Raw genomic sequence first — 25,514 nt, 5'->3', positions numbered from 1 at the left:
ACTGTAGGCTCTAACTACTAATAGGCGTGTGGTTACCAAAGGATAGATTTTGTTGCAGAGCAAACAATGTATTTAGCAAATTTTACCTTAATAATGTAATATCCAGTTCAAAAAACTGTATAACCGTGCGTGACATCCAGTTCAACAAAATTATGTAATCGTACTATCTTACATTTCCATGACGGACACACGCCCAGACAGTCCGCTCGCGCTAACACTTCAAACCTCTAACCTTCATCACTGCTAACTATTAACATCCAACCTCCATCACTGCTGTCTATTCACCTCCAACTGCGAGTCCGACCAGCCACAGAGTCTCCTACAGAAGTCAGTGATATTAATGCAGTCTATCGCGCTGCCAACATGTAAACACATAAACAGGCTACTTACATTACTACATTGGTGATAAGTGCAATAAATGGAGAGAAGGTAGTAAATAGGGTGGAAACCTCGAAAGTCTTAGTTGTCGATATTGATGATAATTTAAACTGGAAAAAGCACATTTTGGAACACCTAAAACAACTCAGTTCAGCCACAATTGCACCCAGAATCATTGCGAAACTTGGAGAGAGACAACTCAGTAAGATGACTTATTTTCTTTCGTTAATGTCATATGTAATAATGTTCTGAGGTAACTCATCTTTAAGACAAAGTCTGCATTGCCCGAAAACGTGTTGTAAGTATAGTACATGTTGCTCATCCACAATCATCTTGCAGACATGGGTTTAAGGTATTTCGGTTATTGCTTCATAGTATATTTATAACATCGTGAAGTTTGTTGTAAATAATACCCTTCAGTTCAAAAGGACCAATGATGTACATATGTACAATACTAGAAGAAAAAATGAAATTCATTAGAGCACAATAAGACTGTCTTTAGCGCAAAAAGGAATTCACAAAACTGCAACCATAATTTTTGACCGTTTACCCAGTGGTATTATATGTCTGACACACAATGAAGGAAAATTCGAAAATAATCTGAAAAACTTTCTCCTTCACAACTGCTCTTCCGCAGAAGAATTTCCGTGTTTGTAATGTGTAAAAAGTGGTAGGTAGGAATTACTTACTCAATCAGTAACTATCACACACTTGTATTAGTTTTGCACATATTATCTCTTTTTGTATCTTGCTGCCTATGTTAAGCAACAACTCCTTCGCTACATTTAAAAAATTTGTTACACTTTTGTTAATTACAGCTTTTAACGTGCGCCTCACCGTAAGTATTTCCATTCTATTTGTATTAATTGGCTGACTCATTTTTTATCCTAGATTTTACTTCAGTTATTAAATAGAATCGACACTCGCTTATCTTCAAAGCTACTCTGTTACTCGACCGAATCTTGAACGTTCATAGTCTTCAGGTACAGCACGATCGATCTGCATTTAGATGATGAAAGATATGAACTAGTGAAGAAATACTTATCAAAGAATACTGGACAGTAGAGGTCGGCGAAAAGTCATCTGTAGTCACAGATATGAGTCTCGTTATCAAGGTCTTCCAGTTCATGAATTTCGCCATCCTTGGTTCGAAGTGCAAAAGAATCCACCTGTCACTTAACAGGCCAGTATATAAGGCCCTGGACCGGCACTACGCGGCATCCATCCTTCACACTCCAAAAGTCCAACATGGTGAGACAGACCGTCCTAGTGCTGGCGTTTGCTGCCTGCGTGCTCGGTAAGTATCCCTGCTGGATGAAGATCCTCTCTCTCAGCTTCTGCAGACATTGTATTTAAAATTTAAAGTTTTGCATTTAGTTAAGAAAATATTGTTTTAATGTAATCACACAAAAACAATAAGACAAAAAAAGCACGACATACCACGAAGGAATTATCCGAACGGTACGGGAATCGGTAGATGTGACGTAGATGTACAGACAAACAAATGGTTACAATTTCAGAAAAAATGGATGATTTTTTCACGAGAAAGGGTTCATAAACTGAAGAGTAAATAACACGTTAGTCCACCTCTGGCCCTTATGTAAACAGTTATTCGGCTTGGTTTATGAGTGATAGAGTTGTTGGATGTCCTCCTGATGGATAGCGAGCCAATAGTGTTCAAATGACGCTACATATGGTGAAAATCCGAGCTGGTTGGAAGGACCTGCTCATATTGCTCCTAATGTTCTCAGTTTTGGAGGGACTGTTCAGGGATTGACAAGCGCGAAGACAAGGAGTAGAAACGGTTGCCGTGTACGAATGGGCATTTTCTTGCTGAAATCTAGGTCCCGGATGCCTTGCCATGAAGGGCAACAAAACGGTGAGTAGACCATCGTCGACGTACAGCTGCGCTGTGAGGATGTCGCTGACGACAGCCAAAGAGGTTCCGCTACGAAATGAAATGGCACCCCAGACCGTGACTCCTGGTTGTTGAGTCGCATGGCCGGCGACTATCAGACTGGTATCCCTCCGCTGTCCAGGCGTTTCCAGACACGTTTTAAAAATTGCTTATCGGGGATCAGTTGGAAGCGGGAGTCAGCACTGAAGACAATTGTACTCCAGTCAATGACGTTCCAGGTCGAGTGTGCCTGACACCACTGCAAATGGGCTTGCTGGTGTGGAAAGGTTAATGGGAGTCGCCAAAAGGGACTCAGCCTTCTTTCTGTAAGCCGCCTATTAGAGATCACTGTAGCACCAGTTGCTCGACGGATCTATGATAATGGTGAATCAGGGCCTCTGTATGGCTTTCTGAGGATCGCTCCGTCCTCACGTTCTGTCGTCTCTCTACGACGACCGCTTACATCTTGACGCTGCTTTCGGCCATGGTCCACCTGTTCCTGCCAACGTCGTCGAATAGTGGCATCACTCGTATTCAGATGTGGAGCGCTTGGCCGATTACTACAGCCGTCTTCCTTGAGCCCAACTACATGTCCTTTCTCAAGTGCAGATATCTGTGAATCATGTTGATGCGCTTCTCAGGGAGCCAAAGCAACTGTTCAGTTGAGTACACGAAATGAAATTCGCTAAGACTTTATGCACAGATATCGACGTGTTCCCTGTTTACTATGCTTGCCAGCAGTGAAGTTAAGTTGTTCTAGTTTACCATTTTCCGTCGATACTTTTACGAATATCAATTTGTGAATAATTTGGATAACTACTTCGTAGTTCGTCGTTTCTTTATCTTAGAGTGTATTTGAGGTGAACAAGAGCGCAGCCGTTTCTTGAGAACCATATACGATGCGACCACTGTTGGGTCTTACACCACTAGTAGATTTATCGGAAGCGGGAAATATTTTGTCTCTTGCAGGAATTAAAGCGACGAAATTCCAGAAAAAAAGGACGATTTCTTGTTTTTATTTGTTTTTGGTGTAGTATTATCACGCAAACCAAATACAACATAACCTTCGTTTGAGATTACATACGTATACAGCTAAGGACACCGAATAATTATTAGTTTACTCATACTGAGTGTGAAGGGGCGATCTGTATAACCTGGCACAACATGTTTATCATCCAGAATACACTGTTTAATTGTGATCCTGGCTACAAAGTTTTTCTTCTCTTAAGAAAACACAAAGTAGTCTCTTCGAACACCTCCTTCGTCGTCGCCAGCACTTAACGTTTCGTTAGTTTGTTTGTCATACATCAGACACGGGCGGTGGCCCACCTCACTTCACAGTGTTCATTGTGGTGTTTGCTGTGTTCCAGCGGCTGAGCTGCCCTTCCGTCGCATCGTACACAGCGGTCCACAAAGGAGGTTTGGCCGGGTGCACGGACGCATCGTCGGCGGCTCAGATGCCACCTTAGGTGAGTTACTGCATCCTTCATACTCCCAAAGACACCTATTTATCCTCTTGTATGCTTTTGATTGGTAGCAAAACATGTGTGATAACGGGCCTGTCAAGACGAAGAATCTTGCAGGCCAAATTACCAGCAAGGTAACGTTGGTCGAGACGGTACGAGGTTTCCACAGCTACTTTTGTTGGACCTTTGCGCAATCCTTCAATTTAGCAGCTATGGATTTCTTTCACAAAGACAGAGACAAGTTTCACACAACGAGAGCAGCTTCAGCTTGTGGCTTCTGCAATACTTCAATGTCTGAGTCTACGAAGAATGGTGAAAAGGAGTCTTGCTGAAATCACAACCATTTCGCGTACCCACAGCAAATGTTATAACACTTATACATAGTTACTACCCTCGGACTTCAAGAAGAATATGTTGTTGTTGTTGTTGTTGTTGTTGTTGTCTTCAGTCCTGAGACTGGTTTGATGCAGCTCTCCATGCTACTCTATCCTGTGCAAGCTGCTTCATCTCCCAGTACCTACTGCAACCTACATCCTTCTGAATCTGCTTAGTGTACTCATCTCTCGGTCTCCCTCTACGATTTTTACCCTCCACGCTGCCCTCCAATGCTAAATTTGTGATCCCTTGATGCCTCAAAACATGTCCTACCAACCGATCCCTTCTTCTAGTCAAGTTGTGCCACAAACTTCTCTTCTCCCCAATCCTATTCAATACCTCCTCATTAGTTACGTGATCTATCCACCTTATCTTCAGTAGTCTTCTGTAGCACCACATTTCGAAAGCTTCTATTCTCTTCTTGTCCAAACTAGTTATCGTCCATGTTTCACTTCCATACATGGCTACACTCCAAACAAATACTTTCAGAAACGACTTCCTGATACATAAATCTATATTCGATGTTAACAAATTTCTCTTCTTCAGAAACGCTTTCCTTGCCATTGCCAGTCTACATTTTATATCCTCTCTACTTCGACCATCATCAGTTATTTTACTTCCTAAATAGCAAAACTCCTTTACTACTTTAAGTGTCTCATTTCCTAATCTAATTCCCTCAGCATCACCCGATTTAATTTGACTACATTCCATTATCCTCGTTTTGCTTTTGTTAATGTTCATCTTATATCCTCCTTTCAAGACACTGTCCATTCCGTTCAACTGCTCTTCCAAGTCCTTTGCCGTCTCTGACAGAATTACAATGTCATCGGCGAACCTCAAGGTTTTTACTTCGTCTCCATGAATTTTAATACCTACTCCAAATTTTTCTTTTGTTTCCTTTACTGCTTGCTCAATATACAGATTGAATAACATCGGGGAGAGGCTACAACCCTGTCTCACTCCTTTCCCAACCACTGCTTCCCTTTCATGCCCCTCGGCTCTTATTACTGCCATCTGGTTTCTGTACAAATTATAAATAGCCTTTCGCTCCCTGTATTTTACCCCTGCCACCTTTAGAATTTGAAAAAGAGTACTCCAGTCAACATTGTCAAAAGCTTTCTCTAAGTCTACAAATGCTAGAAACGTAGGTTTGCCTTTTCTTAATCTTTCTTCTAAGATAAGTCGTAAGGTCAGTATTGCCTCACGTGTTCCAACATTTCGACGGAATCCAAACTGATCCTCCCCGAGGTCTGCATCTACCAGTTTTTCCATTCGTCTGTAAAGAATTCGCGTTAGTATTTTGCAGCCGTGGCTTATTAAACTGATAGTTCGGTAATTTTCACATCTGTCAGCACCTGCTTTCTTTGGGATTGGAATTATTATATTCTTCTTGAAGTCTGAGGGTATTTCGCCTGTCTCATACATCTTGCTCACCAGCTGGTAGAGTTTTGTCATGACTGGCTCTCCCAAGGCCGTCAGTAGTTCTAATGGAATGTTGTCTACTCCGGGGGCCTTGTTTCGACTCAGGTCTTTCAGTGCTCTGTCAAACTCTTCACGCAGTATCGTATCTCCCATTTCGTCTTCATCTACATCCTCTTCTATTTCCATAATATTGTCCTCAAGTACATCGCCCTTGTATAAACCTTCTATATACTCTTTCCACCTTTCTGCCTTCCCTTCTTTGCTTAGAACTGGGCTGCCATCTGAGCTCTTGATATTCATACACGTGGTTCTCTTCTCTCCAAAGGTCTCTTTAATTTTCCTGTAGGCAGTATCTATCTTACCCCTAGTGAGATAAGCTTCTACATCCTTACATTTGTCCTCTAGCCATCCCTGTTTAGCCATTTTGCACTTCCTGTCGATCTCATTTTTGAGACGTTTGTATTCCTTTTTGCCTGCTTCATTTACTGCATTTTTATATTTTCTCCTTTCATCAATTAAATTCAATATTTCTTCTGTTACCCAAGGATTTCTAGCAGCCCTCGTCTTTGTACCTACTTTATCCTCTGCTGCCTTCACTACTACATCCCTCAGAGCTACCCATTCTTCTTCTACTGTATTTCTTTCCCCTATTCCTGTCAATTGTTCCCTTATGCTCTCTCTGAAACTCTGTACAACCTCTGGTTCTTTCAGTTTATCCAGGTCCCATCTCCTTAATTTCCCACATTTTTGCAGTTTCTTCAGTTTTAATCTACAGGTCATAACCAATAGATTGTGGTCAGAGTCCACATCTGCCCCTGGAAATGTCTTACAACTTAAAACCTGGTTCCTAAATCTCTGTCTTACCATTATATAATCTATCTGATACCTTTTAGTATCTCCAGGGTTCTTCCACGTATACAACCTTCTTTCATGATTCTTAAACCAAGTGTTAGCTATGATTAAGTTGTGCTCTGTGCAAAATTCTATTAGGCGGGTTCCTCTTTCATTTCTTAGCCCCAATCCATATTCACCTATTATGTTTCCTTCTCTCCCTTTTCCTACACTCGAATTCCAGTCACCCATTACTATTAAATTTTCGTCTCCCTTCACTATCTGAATAATTTCTTTTATTTCATCGTACATTTCTTCAATTTCTTCGTCATCTGCAGAGCTAGTTGGCATATAAACTTGTACTACTGTAGTAGGTGTGGGCTTCGTATCTATCTTGGCCACAATAATGCGTTCACTATGCTGTCTGTAGTAGCTTACCCGCATTCCTATTTTCCTATTCATTATTAAACCTACTCCTGCATTACCCCTATTTGATTTTGTGTTTATAACCCTGTAGTCACCTGACCAGAAGTCTTGTTCCTCCTGCCACCGAACTTCACTAATTCCCACTATATCTAACTTTAACCTATCCATTTCCCTTTTTAAATTTTCTAACCTACCTGCCCGATTAAGGGATCTGACATTCCACGCTCCGATCCGTAGAACGCCAGTTTTCTTTCTCCTGATAACGACATCCTCCTGAGTAGTCCCCGCCCGGAGATCCGAATGGGGGACTATTTTACCTCCGGAATATTTTACCCAAGAGAACGCCATCATCATTTAATCATACAGTAAAGCTGCATGTCCTCGGGAAAAATTACGGCTGTAGTTTCCCCTTGCTTTCAGCCGTTCGCAGTACCAGTACAGCAAGGCCGTTTTGGTTATTGTTACAAGGCCAGATCAGTCAATCATCCAGACTGTTGCCCCTGCAACTACTGAAAAGGCTGCTGCCCCTCTTCAGGAACCACACGTTTGTCTGGCCTCTCAACAGATACCCCTCCGTTGTGGTTGTACCTACGGTACGGCCATCTGTATCGCTGAGGCACGCAAGCCTCCCCACCAACGGCAAGGTCCATGGTTCATGGGGGGAGGAGGAAGAATATAATAATTCCAATCCCAAAGAACGCAGGCGTTGACAGATGTGAAAATTACCGAACTATCAGTTTAATAAGTCACGGCTGCAAAATACTAACGCGAATTCTTTACAGACGAATGGAAAAACTGGTAGAAGCTGACCTCGGGGAAGATCAGTTTGGATTCCGTAGAAATATTGGAACACGTGAGGCAATACTGACTCTACGACTTATTTTAGAAGCTAGATTAAGAAAAGCAAACCTACGTTTCTAGCACTTGTAGACTTAGAGAAAGCTTTTGACAGCGTTGACTGGAATACTCTCTTCCAAATTCTGTAGGTGGCAGGGATAAAAAACAGAGAGCGAAAGGCTATTTACAATTTGTACAGAAAGCAGATGGCAGTTATAAGGGTCAAGGAACATGAAAGGGAAGCAGTGGTTGGGAAGGGAATGAGACAGGATTGTAGCCTCTCCCCGATGCTGTTCAATCTGTATATTGAGCAAGCAGTAAAGGAAACAAAAGAAAAATTCGGAGTAGGTATTAAAATCCATGGACAAAAAATAAAATCTTTAAGGTTCGCCGATGACATTGTAATTCTGTCGAAGACAGCAAAGGACTTGGAAGAGCAGTTGAACGGAATGGACAGTGTCTTGAAAGGAGGATACAAGATGAACATCAACAAAAGAAAAACGAGGATGATGGAATGTAGTCGAATTTAGTCGGTGATGCTGAGGGAATTAGATTAGGAAATAAGACACTTAAAGTAGTAAAGGAGTTTTGCAATTTGGGGAGCAAAATAACTGATGATGGTCGAAGTAGAGAGGATAGAAAATGTAGACCGGCAATGGCAAGGAAAGCGTTTCTGAAGAAGCGAAATTTGTTAACATCGAGTATAGATTTAAGTGTCAGGAAGTCGTTACTGAAAGTATTTGTATGGAGTGTAGCCAAGTATGGAAGTGAAACACGGACGATAAATAGTTTAGACAAGAAGAGAAGACATGCTTTATAAATGTGGTGCTACACAAGAATGCTGAAGATCAGGTGGGTAGATCACATAACTCTTGATGAGGTATTGAACAGAATTGGAGCGAAGAGAAGTTTGTGGCACAACTTGACTAGAAGAAGGGATGGGTTGGTAGGCCATGTTCTGAGGTATCAATGGATCACCAATTTAGCATTGGAGGGCAGCGTGGAGGGTAAAAATCGTAGAGGGAGACCATGAGATGAATACAGTAAACAGATTCAGAAGGATGTAGGCTGCAGTAGGTACTGGGAGATGAAGAAGCTTGCACAGGATAGAGTAGCGTGGAGAGCTGCCTCAAACCAGTCTCAGGCCTCAAGACCACAACAACAACACGTAGTTACTGCCGAATTTCGAACCAAGATCAACACTCTGCTTACTTTATGTTGCACTTCCTAGCTTTATTAACCTTTGCAGTGCCAAGGCATTTTCCCAAACGCGCCTAAACAATGCCCTCTCTCAAAAGAATACGAAAAGCAGATTTTGTTAATTTCTCCTGAACTGTGCTAAAAAATATACTTTTTCAAGTGGTACTGATGAGTAAGCAGGATTCAGAACCTGACAATGCCTTGTAGCACACACGTAGCAATCTGAAATGCAAAGGCAGATTTTGATTATTGTCGTTGACTTTTAGTCTTAACAGACTTTTTAAAGAGTGACTGATGGGTAAGTATTGCACCTGGAAATACTGAGTACGACGTTCCTTAGGGAATGGGACATCTACTGCTGAGACTTTGGATCAAATTTAACTGAAATATGTGAAACATATATGTGGAAGCTGGTAGAAGAATCAATTCAAAACATTTATTTTTTCAAAATTTTGAAGAAATTTTGAATAGATTACAATATTTTCATAACGTGGGCATCAAGTACCCTCCTTGGTTTTGGGAGGGTTAAGCGTTTTCATTGCTTTCCGGAATAGTATAGGGAGCCCCTTCGGCGTGTAATCATCCTTCTCATCAGAATAATCAGAAACAAAACGCCAAGTTGTGAGAGGCCGGAGAGGGGGATAATCCATGACGCTATGATGGCAATATGGCGTCCATTCTAGAAGCTCCCATCGACGATGCAACTCATAATTTTCAGCCAGAAAGAGGGCCATGAGTCACATCACACAGATGAAGAGTTATACGAAAAAAAGAAATCAATGATGCATTTCATTCGTGGCACATCAGTGTTACTCTTGTCCATTCTATAAACATGAATCTAAAGTTCTCTTCAGCATACGGTTTCAGCTATTCGTCCAACTTGTGCCACTTACATTCGTCCTGTACGACGGTGTCTCATCTTCTATTTAAGGTTTATTGAATAGTATCATATATATTATATTCGGTTGGTGCAAAAGTTTGTAGTATTTTTGTTTTGCATGTTGATAGTCCGGTTGCTATCGATTTATTTATCGATTGTCATTTTTTATTTGTATTTTACTGTTGCTATCTCAGTTAGCATATTGTCATTTTGTCATTTGGAGATAGTGAGTGGAGCAGTGGACACTAGAAAATGGAATGCCAAGTGGAAAAATCGAAACATTTCCGACATAGTCTGCTGTCTGAACTCAGCAGAGGGTGGCAGCAGCGTAGGCAGCCCGAAGCATTTGCACCGTTTATGAGGATAATGTCACCGGATAGAGCAGGGCAAGAAACTGGTTTTCTCGTTTTAAGGAGGGTCGTTTCGGCATTGGTGGCTCTCCACGTTCATGAAGGCCATTCAGGGTTCGATGAAGATTTTTTAGGCGCATTAATCAACAATGATCCACGTCACTGAACTTGAGAGGTGGCAGATGTGATGAGCTGCGATCATTCCACCACCGTGCGACTTTTGCACGCAGTGGGGAAGGTTCAAAAATCGGCAAAGACAAGCACGCATCCACAAAGGATAACGTTATGCATCTGGTGGAAAAGCGGTGGTGTGGTTCAAAAATGGTTCAAATGGCTCTGAGCACTATGGGACTTAACATCTATGGTCATCAGTCCCCTAGAACTTAGAACTACTTAAACCTAACTAACCTAAGGACATCACACAACACCCATCCATGACGAGGCAGAGAAAATCCCTGACCCCACCGGCTATCGAACCCGGGAAGCCGGGCGTGGGAAGGTCGTGTGGTGTACTACGAATTGCTTCCCCAGTTTGGAACCACACTGCTAATATTTATTGTCAACAACCGAGACGTCTTACAGACGCAATCTAAGAACTGCGTGAAGCGATGCTGCTTCACGGTAACGTCCGGCAGCGTTCTGCTACATTGACAGAAAAGACCGTACAGGAGCTACATTGGGAAGTAATTAGGCACCCATATTATTCACGTGATCTTGTGCTTACAGATTTTCACCTTTCCCACTGTCTATCGGAAAATTTCAAGTAACTTCCTTTTCAGGATGGAAATGTTCTGCGAACATGCTCGACGAGTTCTTCGGCGCTCAAAACCATGTGATTACTATAATCGTGGAATCGAAAAGTTACTCTAGCGTTAGCATACTGTTGCAAATAGTGCAGCAGAACATATTACTGATGGCTAAAGTCTCTGTCATGTCTCTCTGCCGCCGCTGTGGCCGAGCGGTTCTAGGCGCTTCAGTCTCGAACTGCGCTGCTGCTACTGTCGCAGATTCGAATCTTGCCTCGGGCATGGATGTGCGTGATGTACTTAGGTTAGTTAGGTTTACGTAGTTCTAAGTCTAGGGGGACTGATGACCTCAGATGTTAAGTCCCATAGTGCTCAGAGCCATTTGAACCATGTGTCTCTGTTGTGCTTATTAAACGTATGGAAAAACACTACGAAATTACTCACCAACCAACTACATCCATATAAATGGTGTTGGCAGGCGTTTTAAGTACCTAACATTTGTTCTTGTAGCCAATCAGTCACTGTAAAACAGTAATTCTTAGAACTGGCAGAGAAACAAATGTAATCGATGAGGCAAAATCCATAAGGTTTCAGAATTTCACCGGAAGAAGGCTTGAATTCTCTTCTTGTCAATACTGAAGAAATAAAGATTATGGCTTAACGCCCCGTAGATGATGAAGTCATCAAGAACTGATACCAAGTTCAGGTTAGGGGGGGAATGGAGAAGGAAATCGGGCGTGCCCTTTCAAAGCAAACGTCTCGTGTTCGTCTTTATCGATTTGTGGAAGACACGAAAAATTAGATCTTGGTCACAGAAAGCGGCTTTGTATGGCTGCTCTCACCGAGCGGGGTGGCGCAGTGGTTAGCGCACTGGACTCGCATTCGGGAGGACGACGGTTCAAACCCGTCCCCGGTCATCCTTATTTAGGTTTCCCATGATTTCCCTAAATCGTTTCAGGTAGATGCCGGGATGGTTCCTTTGAAAGGGGACTGCCGAGTTCCTTCCCAATCCTTCCTTAGTCCGAGGTTGTGCTCCGTCTCTAATGACCTTGTTGTCGACGGGACGTTAACCACTAATCTCCTCCTCCAGGGCCGCTCTCCCTAATACGAGTCGTGTGTGTCGTTACTAAGGTACGGCGCTCTGTGTCGGTGGCATTGAGGGCTATTAAAGGGGTGTAGGACCGGGCCGACTTGGACAGGAGAGGCACCACAGCACATTTTATTTTCTACTGTCTATACTTTTACAAATAAAATCATAAAACTTTGTCAGCATGACCAGGAAGGATTTATAATTCACCCTCATAGCAGTGGAAGTGCTAAAACATAACAAAATAAATTTTTTTAGTTATGAAATTTCTTCATTTTTTTACTTACTGTTGGCTGCATTTGTTGCTATAGGTACATTTTTCTTCACAAGTAAGAGAGATTCTTTGATGAATTTTGCACAGCATACAAACCATACTTAAAGGTGTCTGAAACTCTAGAATTTTCCAAATCTATAAAAAATTGTGGTAAAAATAGAGATAATTAACTACAAAATTTGATTATTTTATAAACATAAATTTTGAAACTTAACAGCTCATTCATTTTTTCATAAATTAAATAGATTCTAGAGTTTCAGACACCTGTAGGTATGGTATGTATGCTGTGCAAAATTCATCGAGCAGTCTCTTTTACTTATGAAGAAAAGTGTACCTATAGCAACAAATGCACCCAATAGTAAGCGGAAAAAATGATGAAATTTCACATGTAAAAAAATTACTTTGTTATATTTTTGAACTTCCGCTGCTACGAGTGTGAATCCTTCCTGGTCATGCTGACAAAGTTTTATGAATTTACTTGTAAAAGTATAGACAGAGGAAATTAAAATGTCCTGTGGTGCCTCTCCTGATCCAACTCGGCCCGTTTGACGTCCTACCCCCCTTAATGTCTCTCTGTGGCAGTGCCAGATGCCGTGCTTTTGTAAGGAGTGTGTGTCGACTACAGCCGCTGTCTCCGCCTTGCAGGCCAGTTCCCGTACCAGGTGTCGCTGCAGTGGGTGCTGCTGGGCATCGCCTCCCACACGTGCGGCGGCTCCATCGTGTCCGCCAGAGCTGTCGTCACGGCGGGACACTGCCTCGACCCGGCAGCCGTCGGCCACTACGAGGTGAGAGGCTCAGCTGTCACAACTGGGCGCCAACAGAAACGTCTGCCACGTCTGTCTCCAATAAGCCGGAACAACAGAAAATTTAAACGTTGCCCACATCTAGCACGTTCAACATTCGGTGCAAGAAGCATAAAACCTTACGCTAGAGGGTCATCACCATCACTACCATCATCGTAACCTACATAACGGGTTGCACTTTTTGGTCCGTTCCGTCTGTTTCATAACTGGTGACGCCATCTCTTCACTGGTGTTCCTAACGATCTTTCGCATCTTGGTTTATATTGGTTCAATGATACTTGCGTCTGGCATTCGACTTATGCGTTCTTCCCACCTTATCTGATACTGTGTCAGTTATGTTGTGCGTATTTAGAACATCTATAATGTCATAATTACTCTGGATATCCATTAAAGTGCATCCACTCAGGTGTCTGTTGTTGTTGTGGTCTTCAGTCTTGAGACTGGTTTGAAGAAGTTCTCCATGCTACTCTATCCTGTGCAAGCTTGTTCATCTCCCAGTACCTACTGCAACCTACATCCTACTGAATCAGCTTAGTGTATTCATCTCTTCGTCTCCCTCTACGATTTTTACCCTCCACGCTGCCCTCCAATACTAAATTGGTGATCCCTTGATGCCTCAACACATGTCCTACCAACCGATCCCTTCTTCTAGTCGAGTTGTGCCACAAACTTCTCTTCTCCCCAATCCTATCAATACCTCCTCATTAGTTATGTGATCTACCCATCTAATCTTCAGCATTCTTCTGTAGCACCACAGTTCCAAAGCTTCCATTCTCTTCTTGTCCAAACTACTTATCGTCCATGTTTCACTTCCATACATGGCTACACTCCAAACAAATACTTTCAGAAATGACTTCCTTACACTTAAATCTACACTCGATGTCAACAAATTTCTCTTCTTCAGAAACGCTTTCCTTGCCATTGCCAGTCTACATTTTATGTCCTCTCTACGACCATCATCAGTTATTTTGCTCCCCAAATAGGAAAACTCATTTACTACTTTAAGTGTCTCATTTCCTAATCTAATTCCCTCAGCATCACCCGACTCAGTTCGACTACATTCCATTATCCTCGTTTTGCTTTTGTTGGTGTTCATCTTATACCCTCCTTTCAAGACACTATCCGTTCCATTCAACTGCTCTTCCAAGTCCTTTGCTGTCTCTGACAGAATTACAACTCACGTGTCTAATGAAGTTCATTCCACTCACTTGTACCTCTTTTTGTAAGGGTCTAGCTTTCGTAACCATACAGCGGTGCCTCCCGTGGACAGCCGCCTTACCGTGGTGAGGAGGTTTGTGCACTCCGTCAGGGCTGCCAATCTTTTCTCAACAAAATCGGGACTTTTAGGAACCTAGACAAAATACACATAGGACTCAGAAAAGAATTTACTTTTATCTGCGTCGTAGAAGCCCACAGTTGAACAGACGTCCTCTGCGTTGCAATGTTTGTGCGTTTTTTAGCGTCATTTTAATCTTCATGAGAAACTCTAAAATATGAGAGGCATACAATCCAGTGGGCATCACTATCATATTCACCTCTCCGAAGCCACGAGTAAACTTTACACCGTTCACTCGCGAACTTAGTTTTCAACTTTTGTTTCTTTTTCGGGACAAACAATTCTTTAGTGTCGCTGTCTGCTGACGAATACATATTCGAGAAAATATTTCACGAACGAAACTGCACAACACAACTTAGTTCTTCCTACAGAGATTGACTGAGCACCGCTATGGTCGACTTCGGACCAGCTACTCGAAAACAACAGCTGTTGAGTCAGGTTTGCCAACTTAGCATCAATCCCCTAGAACTCAGAACTACTTAAACCTAACTAACCTAAGGACATCACACACATCCATGCTCGAAGCAGGATTCGAGCCTGCGACCGTAGCGGTCGCGCGGTTCCAGACTGAAGCGTCTAGAACCGCTCGGCCACAAGGGCCGTCCAACCGCTAGTTTTCAGTGATCCATTGTATATGTGGCATATTCGCGGCTTCACTGATCGCCAGCTTCGAAAAGATGCTCCCTAGTTTTCTGCTTATATCTTTGACTTCGGAGTTTATTTACGTGTGGCGAATACACGAAGAAATTTCTCGCGCATTGTTTGTATCATTGTGTGAAGATGTCAACGGCTAGTGGAAAAATGTTCACAAAACGTGTGAATTTGCAGATGTAAATGAAGAACAGTTACACTCAATAGGAAACATTGTTTTAGTGTCTTCAAGGGTGGAAGGACCAAGATGTACCAACGCGGCTGATCTACAGAACCCCAGCGAATGTTTGCACTTTGCCCTGTTACTAGTGCGCACAGCAGGAAGCTCAAAGACGCTGAAAATATGTATAAAGTGCTTGAAAAGGGCAAGGAAGTTTTTGATATTGTCGACATTGTAAATTTTCTGAACTTCTCGAACAGGATCTGTGTTACAAAAAGTGTTGTAAGGGAAATGTTTCTCTGCGTGTTGAAAGCGGTATCGGTTTGGTTGCTAAGTGTGTACTAATCTGCAGTATATGTCATGACTGTTACAAGTTTTCCAATTCTGATTCAGTGAAAATGAATGACCCTGCAGTTTATAATGTGAACATTGGATTAATGTTTGGGCTACGAGCTATCGGTAAATGAAGGGAAGCGGGAGCTATGCTGTGCGGTGTAACGAACCTTCCTCCACCACCTTCAGAATTTGACAAGTACAACTATGCATTAGGCTCTGCAGCTGAGAATGTAGCCCATGACACTGTGCGTGAGGTTGTGGAAACAGCAGTCAAAGAAAATGAAAATTCCCGTGACCTCAGTAGCTTTCGATGCTACATAGCACGAACGGAGTCATACCTCGAACAATGACATTGTTACAGCTACAAGTGTTGACACTGCAAAGGTGATTGATTTGGCTATAAAGTCAAAATACTCTCGCTGTGTTAATAAACTGAATAATGAACGTAGTGATAAGTGTACAGCAAATTACTTAGGCAACAGTGATGGTGTGGAGGTTGCCAGAATAAAAACAATATTTGATCACTCTTCTCAGTGGTATAAATTACGTTATTTTCAATATTTAGGGGATGGTGATTCAAAAGTCTTCAAACGTGTTATCAAAGCAAACCATATGGAAACAACGTTGAGATACAGAAGCTCGTGTGTGTGTGAAGCACGTTCACAAAAGGATGGGAGCTAGACATAGAAGTCTAAAGTAGACAATGAAAGGAAAAATGCTCATCTGATGAGCGGTTACTGAACTAACTCCTACTTCTCACTAACTGTTTTTTTCTATCAGTTAAGTTATTTTTGTAGCCTCTAATCGTCAAGTGAAGACTCTATAGTATGATAAGCAAAGAATATTGCTTTATGTTATGTGCTTTTAAATAGAACTTAATTCACATCCCAGCATTCAGTTCGTGTGGTGAGAGATAATTCTCAGCAATGAAGTGGATTAAATCCCTCGAAATACTCAAGTTCAGGAGAGCCTTTCTTCACTAGCTATTCTCAGCACTGAAAACTCCTTTCTTGCAACCTTGCGCCAAAGCCCGTCCTTCTATTATGATGTGATAGATACCTTTGAGAGGAAAACTAGGAGGATCAAAAATGGCTCTGAGCACTGTGGGACTTAACTTCTGAGGACACCAGTCCCCTAGAACTTAGAACTACTTAAACCTAACTAACCTAAGGACATCACACACGTCCATGCCCGAGGCAGGTTCCAGACTGAAGCTCCTAGAACCGCTCGGCCACTACGGCCGGCCTAGGAGGATCGATCTGATATAAAAATAATAAGTTTTCAATAAACAAGACCCACTGATGCTGGCACATAGGTGCTGAAATATGTTTGGGTAACAAGAAGAAACAGTATATCATTACGATCGTCCATATACCTACCTTGAAAGAGTCAGGAACTAATAACGAGGAGTCACGTTTTGGGCCCCCAGTAGACAAAAAGTTGTTCCCTATCGTGGTCCGATTAAATTTATAGAAAATTTATCGAGAATGCTCCCTAAAAGGAATCAGTGTATCTCATCCATGCTACCCCCCGTTAAGTCATTACTCGTTTCCATTGAAATATTCCTAGCCAGATACACTCAAACAAACATTAAAAGAAAATGAGGAAACTTTCAAATAGCTACATTTTATTCTACGGAATGTTTTCTGCTGCCGGTGGACCAGCAGCTCGGTAGCACGTGTACGAAACACAGTCTGTAATCTTCAAGAATTCTTTGTCATTTTCAAGACATCTCATTTTCTTCCTCCTTTATTCGTGACAACCAAGATCCGCGCCTTTTTAGACAGTCGTCATATAGGGTATTTCTTTATTCTTTACTCAGTAGTAAAAAGCTTTATAATCATTTCTGTCTTGTTAGGGTGATTGGAGGACGTGGCTCAACATCTTTGGTTATGGAGCAATATCATTTTCCATATTAAGTTATAAAAAGTCTATACTGTCTTTTCAACTGAGAATGCGAGCCGAAGTTCATCAATTGTTCTGTTACGTCAGCTATTCATTTGTTGAATCAATAGCACATAGTATATGTTTTAGATGGGTTCCCAGACATTTAGTCTCATCAGTGTTTTTGAAAACAATGACAGCTAAAACTCTTGCAGGAAATGGGAAGAGCTCTCTGTGATTGTGTCTTCTGTTGAGTGTTTTAGGCCGTGGCCGGCATCAACTCCCTGACGTCAGACTCGGCCATCGAGCAGAGGGTGCAAGTGGCGCAGGAGATAAGGCATCCATCCTACCAGGAAATTGAGTAAGTGATACAGACGCTGTCCGCGATCAGCGTGTTCGAAATGTGTAACAGCTTTAGTAACGTCTCGCCAATGATTATACATAGGATCTCTTTCACTGCGATTTGATTGACAAGCTATATACCAACATCTGTTATTGATTGCTGCACAGTGAAGCAGTCATAAAGAAAGCAAAATTGCGATCCCTTCCTGTGAAAACATAATGTCAGATATTTAAATGTTTCTTAGAGTGTTTAGCTATTAAAATAGATTTCGATGCCAAAGACGAGATCTCAGGAAAATAATTTCAGTTAGTCGTAAATCTCGACATGAGGTGCAGTCTATTTGATGAAGCAGAGTATCTGTGATAGATGCCTATCCGGGCGCCCATATGAGCCCGAAAGCGCTTGCATTTCAAACTAAACAAAGCAATAAAGATACACTACTGGCCATTAAAATTGCTACACCACGAAGATGACGTGCTACAGACGAGAAATTTAACCGACAGGAAGAAGATCCTGTGATATGCAAATGATTAGCTTTTCAGAGCATTAACACAATGCTGCCGCCGGTGGCGACAGCTACAACATGCTGACAGCTGTTGACCGGCGTTGCCTGGTGAAACGTTGTTGTGTAAGGAGGAGAAATGTGTACCATCACGTTTCCGACTTTGAAAAATGTCGGATTGTAGCCTATCGCGATTGCGGTATATCGTATCGCGACATTGCTGCTCGCGTTGGTCGAGATCCAATGACTGTTAGCAGAATGTGAAATCGGTGGGTTCAGGAGGGTAGTACGGAACGCCGTGCTGGATCCAAAAGACCTCGTATCACTAGCAGTCGACATGACAAGCATCTTATCCGCATGGCTGTAACGGATCGTGCAGCCACTTCTAGATCCTTGAGTCAACAGAGGGGACGTTTGCAAGACAAAAACCATCTGCACGAGCAGTTCGACGACGTTTGCAGCAGCATGGACTATCAGCTCGGACACCACGGCTGCGGTTACCCTTAACAATGCATCACAGACAGGAGCGCCTGCGATGGTGTACTCAACAACGAATCTAGGTGCACGAATGGCAAAAACGTCATTTTTCGGATGAATCCAGGTTCTGTTTACAGCATCATGATGGTCGCGTCCGTGTTTGGCGACATCGCGGTGAACGCACATTGGAAGCGTGTATTCGTCATCGCCATACAGGCGTATCATCCGGCGTGATGGTATGGGATGCCATTGGCTACACGTCTCGGTCACCTCTTATTCGCATTGACGGCACTTTGAACAATGAACATTACATTTCAGATGTGTTACGACCCTTGGCTCTACGCTTCATTTGATCTCTGTGGAACCCTACATTTCAGCAGGATAATGCACGACCACATGTTGCATGTCCTGTACGGGCCTTTGTGGATACAGAAAATGTTCGACAGCACATTCTCCAGATCTCTCACCACTTGAAATCGTCTGGTCAACGGTGGCCGAGCAAATGGCTCGTCACAATACGCCAGTCACTACTCTTGATGAACTGTAGTATCGTGTTGAAGCTGGCATGGGCAGCAGTACATGTACACGCCATCCAAGCTCTGCTTGATTCAATGCGCAGGCGTATCAAGGCCATTATTACGGCCAGAAGTGGTTGTTCTGGGTACTGATTTCTCAGTACCTATGCACCCAAATTACGAGAAAATGTAATCTTTTTTTTTTTCTTTTCTCCAGTCAGAAAACGACTTGTCATGAAACCTGACTAAACTGCCTCGTATGGCTCCTGCTTTCTATAACGTAAATACGAAATTGATCTATTCATTACTATATCTTGAAATCCATAATTTATTCCTGCATACTGTTGCTGTAATATTCACAGGCAAATGCGTGAGATCATAGAAAATTGTAGTAGTTGAACTGCTATACTACGTTAGTAAAATCATAGAAATCATATTCAGTAGAAATTATTTTCTAGAATCCAAACTGTCAGTGTTTCAGACTATCGTACCTTCATACGTGTTCAACCAATCTGAAGTACATCGTATTTCGCAAAATTTTTGAAAAACTCGTTAATGTTAAAACAGGTGTCTTAACAACTGTCTTAAAAACTAATATGACAATGGCAAATGTATGTCTAACTGGAGTGCGATGTGTTGCTTGTATCACAATGTGCAGCATTCTGAATGACACATAATCGGCTTCATTGGATTTTTTAATTTAAAGCAGTCATTTATTTTCTGGATTTTCCTGGAAGTTTGGATCCCTCAGACTGGCTCAATACTTGTCTATCGCTTATCACCAATACTGCACTATTTAATGAGTTTCTCTTTTATATTTTTAAAGTGAATGGTTCAAATGGCTCTGAGCACTATGGGAGTTTACATCTGAGGTCATCAGTCCCCTAGAACTTAGAACTACTTAAACCTAACTAACCTTAGGGCAACACACACATCCATGCCCGAGGCAGGATTCGAACCTGCGACCGTAGCGGTCGCGCGGTTCCAGACTGAAGCGCCTAGAAGCGCATGGCCACTGCGGCCGGCTTACAAAGTGAATGCTAAAGAGGCTTATTATATGTTTGATGAAAATTATCATTTTATCGTTTCCTTTCACGAATATATCTACCTGTTCCACACAAACATCACACATAACCTACAGGCAATTCTCTCTCTCTCTCTCTCTCTCTCTCTCTGGAATAGTTGAGTGACAAAAGTTAATGTGTAAGCTTCTTTTATTCTTCAGTGGGAATTTGCGCCCCAGGTAGAGATGATGCAATAAGCTGGTCCTTTTTTTATTCCTCTGCCATTACAACTCGTAGTCTTGCGGTAGCGTTCTCGCTTCCCGTGCACGGGGACCTGGGTTCGATTCCCGGAGGGGTCAGGGATTTTCTCTGCCTCGAGATGACTGGATGTTGCGTGTCTTTCATCATTATTTCATCCTCATACACTCGCAAGTCGCCGTAGTGGCGTTAAAGAACTTATGGAGCGGTGGTTGAACCGCCCCGCGAGGGGTCTCCCGGCCACCAAATCCATACGCTCATTATCATTACAACTTAGTAATATCGTTAATAGTGGAGTTTGGAAATTGTCATTCCGTCTTTCAACACATAAGGACACTGTTTATGGTACACTTCTTTGACTAGAAGTCAGACGTCCATATGGATCGAGGCACAGATATGTGCAACTGCAGCAACATTACTTTTTCAAAGTGAACGCGTGTGTTCAGATACTCTGATGTTGTTTGTTCCACAGTAACGTCGCAATCAACGACGTCGCCGTCTTCCAGCTGCAGTCCAGCCTGACCCTGGGCGGCAACGCACAGGCCATACCGCTCCCTACTGCTGGATCCGTCCCAAGTGGTAAGACTGTCAGCGGCGTCAGCTGTTGTTTTCATGAATACCTTTCTCTAGAGTGGCGTCACTACTAGAAACTTATGATTATTTTACTCTTTGTGTCATTACTTTCTCTGACCACTAGTTGTCTTCTGCACATGGTCTGAATTCTTCTTTTGTTTCCTACTACTGATAATTCACATTACACTGAAACCCCTCGTGAAGCCACACTGCCTGTAAGCCGAGTGTTTGCAGCTATACTTGACTTTCTTCGCAGCTGGTTCGTCAGCGACGCTGTCTGGCTGGGGCAGCACCAGCACCGGCCTTCTTCCGCACATGCCCGACATCCTGCAGTGGGTCGACGTCAGCGTCATCAGCAACACGGAGTGCGCGCTGCTTCTGGGTGACAGCCCGCTCAACGACGACAACGTCTGCACCGGCCCCGTCGACGGAAGCATCTCCGCTTGCAAGGTACACAGCCAACAGGAGCGTCTGTTGTGATGGAGCAGCCTATTGTTAACTCACATGAGCAGTGTTGGATAAGGATATCCTTGAACGTATGAAGATTTGCGTTTTACTCACTGGCTAATGTCAGAAATATCCTCTGCACACAACATAATAATTATCTTTAATCGTCAATCTAGTACGTTTTCAATTTCAGTTATCTGAAGGATCTATGGTTGCATAATCGACGTGGCATGAACTCAACAAGTCTTTGGAACTCTCTTGCAGAAATATTCAGCCATGCTGTCTCTATGGCCGTTCATAATTGCGAAAGTGATAACGGTGCACGATTTCCTGCACTAACCGACATCTCGATTATGTCCCATAAATATTCCATGGGATTCACGCCGGGAAATCTGGGTGGCCAAACTGTTCGCTCGAACTGACCGGAATGTTCTTCAAACCAATCGCGAACAACTGTGGTTTGGTGACACTGTCTTCCACAAAATTTCCATCGTTTTTTTGGGCACAAGAAGTTTATGAATTGCTGTAAATGGTCTTCAAACCGAGCGAGGTGGCGCAGTGGCTAGCACACTGGTCTCGCATTCGGGAGGACGACGGTTCAAACCCGCGTCCGGTCATCCTGATTTAGGTTTTCCGTGATTTCCCTAAATCGCTCCAGGCAAATGCGGGGATGGTTCCTTTGATAGGGCAAGGCCGACTTCCTTCCCCGTTCTTCCTAATCCGATGAGACCGATGACCTCTCTGTTTGGTCTCTTCCCTCGAACAATCCAATGATCTTCAAGCAGCCGAACATAAAAATTTCCACTCAATGATCGAATGCAGTTGGACCAGAGGACCCATTCCATTCCATGTAAACAGAGCCTATATCATTATGGAGTCACCACCAGCTTGCACAGTGCCTTGTTGATAACTTGGGTCCATGGCTTCATGGGGTCTATGCGACATTCGAACTCTACCGTCAGCTCTTACCAGCTGAAATCGGGACTCATTTGACCACGCAACTGTTTTCTAGTCGTCTGGATTCCAAGCGATATGTTAACGAGTTCAGGAGAGGTGGTGCAGGTGATGTTGTGCTGTTAGCAAAGCTACCCGCGTCCGTCGTCTGCTTCTACAGCCCATTAATGTCAAATTTCGATGTACTGTCCTAACGGATACGTTCGTCGTACCTCCCACGTTAATTTCTGCGGTTATTTCACGCAGTACTGCTCGTCTGTCACACTCTTGACACTGTGGATCTCGGAATATTGAATTTCCTAACGATTTCCGAAATCTGATATCCCTTGTGTCTAGCTCCAACTCCCATTCCGTGTTGAAAGTCCGTTAATTCCCGTTGTGAGGTCACAGTAACATTGGACACTTTTTCTCGCGAACGACCTGAGTACAAATCACAACTCCACCAATGCGCCGCCATTTTATACCGCCATCTGTATTTGTGTATATCGCTATCCCATGACTTTCGTCACCTTAGTGTGTGAGGGCGTGCGAGGCAGATTGCGCCGCAATCAGTCAGTTACGTTCCTGGTACAGGTCCAATGAAACGAACAGACTGAGAATTGGCTTAAAGGGGACTTTCGAAACCACATGAAATTTGTGAGTGCAACCATTTCTACAGTGGATGAAATAAAATGAAATGATCGCATGGTATTTTTGGTCGGGAGACACCATCTGGGATTGATCAGTTTCCTACACATCAATGATGAGGACACCATAAGGTCCATTTTCCCAGCAGGGATCTCTGACCCAGCACGGACTGTAACCCAGGACCCCCTGATCTAGAGACAGCAACGTTAACCACTAGATCATGAGCTGTGGACTCTACAGTAGATAAAATCCATGAGACAAAGTTCTACCTGACAAAATATTAGTCATTATCTTAAAAAAGTACGCTGTTCAGTTTGGTGCACTTTAGATGATGTAAAACTGGTACCAGACAGCCACGTGACCCTCGACCACTGACATAAGTAATCAAAGTGAAATGATTTGATGTACCAGTCTGTCCTCCCCGACAGCTTAACGGTCAGCGTGACGGACTGCCTTCCTAACGGGCCTGGGTTCGATTCCCGGCTGGGTCGGGGATTTTCTCCGCTCAGGGACTGGGTCTTGTGTTGTCTTCATCATCATTTCATCCCCATCCGGCGCGCAGTTCGTCCAATGTGGCGTCGAATGTAATAAGACCTGCACCAATGTGACCGGACCTGCCCTGTAAGGGGCCTCCCGGCCAATGACGCCAAACGCTCATTTCCATTTCCATGTGCCAGTCTGTTGTAGGGAAATAGTGCAGTAAAATGGGTCGATGTGGAGATGTTTCAGGATGACAGAAATATCGTATGTGTTTCGATCTCTCCTTGACTATATCATAAATGAAGTTCCTCAATTTGTTGGTGTATCAAAGCAGACTGACCACCGTGTCAGCATGGAATGGTGTACTACTTGCAGCTATGTAACATGGCGTAAGAGCAATGATTGCAGACACATCCTAATCGAATGTGACAGGTCAGAGGTGACAGAGTTTTCAGAGACAACCGGTTTCACACGACATGTGCTCTCACTGAACGCGTTCCACCACAACCAGGTTCCAAACAAAAACTGTGAAGGCAGCTGCATGGAATGAGGGTCTGCAGTCGCATATCTCACAAAACACCATTGCTTATAGCGGCAGATTAAGCTGCAAGTCCTCAGGGGCCAAACAACACAGAAATTGGACACCAGCTAATTGAAGATGTCTAGTGTGGGACGACGAGTCAGGCCTCTCTTATAACGCTGCAGGCCGTCTAGTGAACCGAGGACCAATGAGACGGTTTACCTACTGCGTGTGGAGTGTGTATTTCAAGCCAGAGGTTATTCTGCGATGTCCTGAGGATGTCTTTAGTACAGTGATTTTGGACCATTCAGTCAGGTACTCCGAACGTGGGAGGCTCTCTTCAACTGTTGTAAGGCATCGAGTGGACCGTGGCCCAATGAGACGATTTATCTGTGTGTGTGGAGGAGGCAGTTCATGCCAGAGGTTGTTTTGCCATGTTCTGAGGATATCGTTGGCACAGTGATTTCGGACCACTCACTTACGTACCATGAACTAGAACCAGGATGTTTATCAGAATATTCTCAGTGACCAAGCGTTGCCCTTTCTTCTACATCTTCGAGGTGGGTGTGCCGTAGATAACGACATCGCCTAAGATGACAACAGCTGAGTTCACAGGTCTGCACACATACGCCCCTGATTTTGGCGATCATTCAAGCACCCTACTGTGTATCGACAAGGCCGCTAAATCAGCCAATCTTAGTAGCAGAGAAAATGTCTGGGAATACTTCGACCATTGAGTGAAACGTACAAGTTAATGTACCCGCAGTTTGGTAGTTCTGCGAGGTGTAAGCATCAGTGAGTTGCTTCCGTTAGATGTGACCTACCTGAAGAAACTTGTGGGTTTTCGTTCTCACCGAACTGAAACCGTACCAAGGCTAGAGTCAGCGTTATAAGCTACTAGCGTCTCGTGCTGATGACTATTTTTCGTCCATTTTGTTTAAGAAGTCAAATCAACTGACAACTGAGGCGTTTAAGTTGGTCATGTAGCGTAGCGCAGATGGTTCCGCTGCCTGCGGGTGTACATGGTGTGACTCCGTTTGCTGACTGTGTGCTCTGATTGTGCAGGGAGACTCAGGCGGCCCACTGGCCCAGGACGGCGCCCTCATCGGAATCGTGTCGTGGGGCATCTGGCCCTGCGGGGCTGAGGACGCGCCCTCCGTCTTCACCCGGGTGGCCGCTTTCACGGACTTCATCAACCAGTACCTTTAGAAACCTCACGCCAGACGTGTAATCTGATTTCAGCCCAGAGTAATAAAGATACTTCAATAAAAATCTCTCTACTTTCTTAATTATTTTACAGTATATTTTTGTTTCCCTGTACCTTCCATCTATCTCTAGTTAAATTAGCAAAACAATTTTAGCATTAACATACCTCAGATCTCTACAACACATGCACCATATCATGTAACACTACACATACAGTTGAGAACTGAAAACAAAATTTTTATAGATTCTTTATATTATTGCCACGAGCG

General features: G+C 43.3%; 1 protein-coding gene and 1 non-coding gene across 2 annotated transcripts; both read left to right on the top strand.

Moving 5' to 3' along the window:
• Positions 1-1,620: 1,620 nt before the first annotated feature.
• On the top strand, positions 1,621-25,292 carry LOC126302233 (trypsin-1-like). Its single transcript, XM_049991737.1, has 7 exons — positions 1,621-1,675; positions 3,646-3,744; positions 12,815-12,954; positions 17,603-17,700; positions 20,911-21,017; positions 21,268-21,461; positions 25,105-25,292. The coding sequence occupies exons 1-7, from the start codon at positions 1,627-1,629 to the stop codon at positions 25,246-25,248; spliced, it is 831 nt and encodes a 276-aa protein (XP_049847694.1). The 5' UTR covers positions 1,621-1,626; the 3' UTR covers positions 25,249-25,292.
• Trnaa-cgc (transfer RNA alanine (anticodon CGC)) lies at positions 11,652-11,725 on the top strand. The gene has a single exon. It is a non-coding gene; the product is annotated as a tRNA-Ala (tRNA).
• Positions 25,293-25,514: the final 222 nt, after the last annotated feature.

This window comes from Schistocerca gregaria, chromosome 1 (assembly GCF_023897955.1).
Source record: "Schistocerca gregaria isolate iqSchGreg1 chromosome 1, iqSchGreg1.2, whole genome shotgun sequence".
In the NCBI taxonomy this organism is placed as follows: Eukaryota; Metazoa; Arthropoda; class Insecta; order Orthoptera; family Acrididae; genus Schistocerca; species Schistocerca gregaria.
This window is presented reverse-complemented; position numbering and strand designations above follow the sequence as displayed.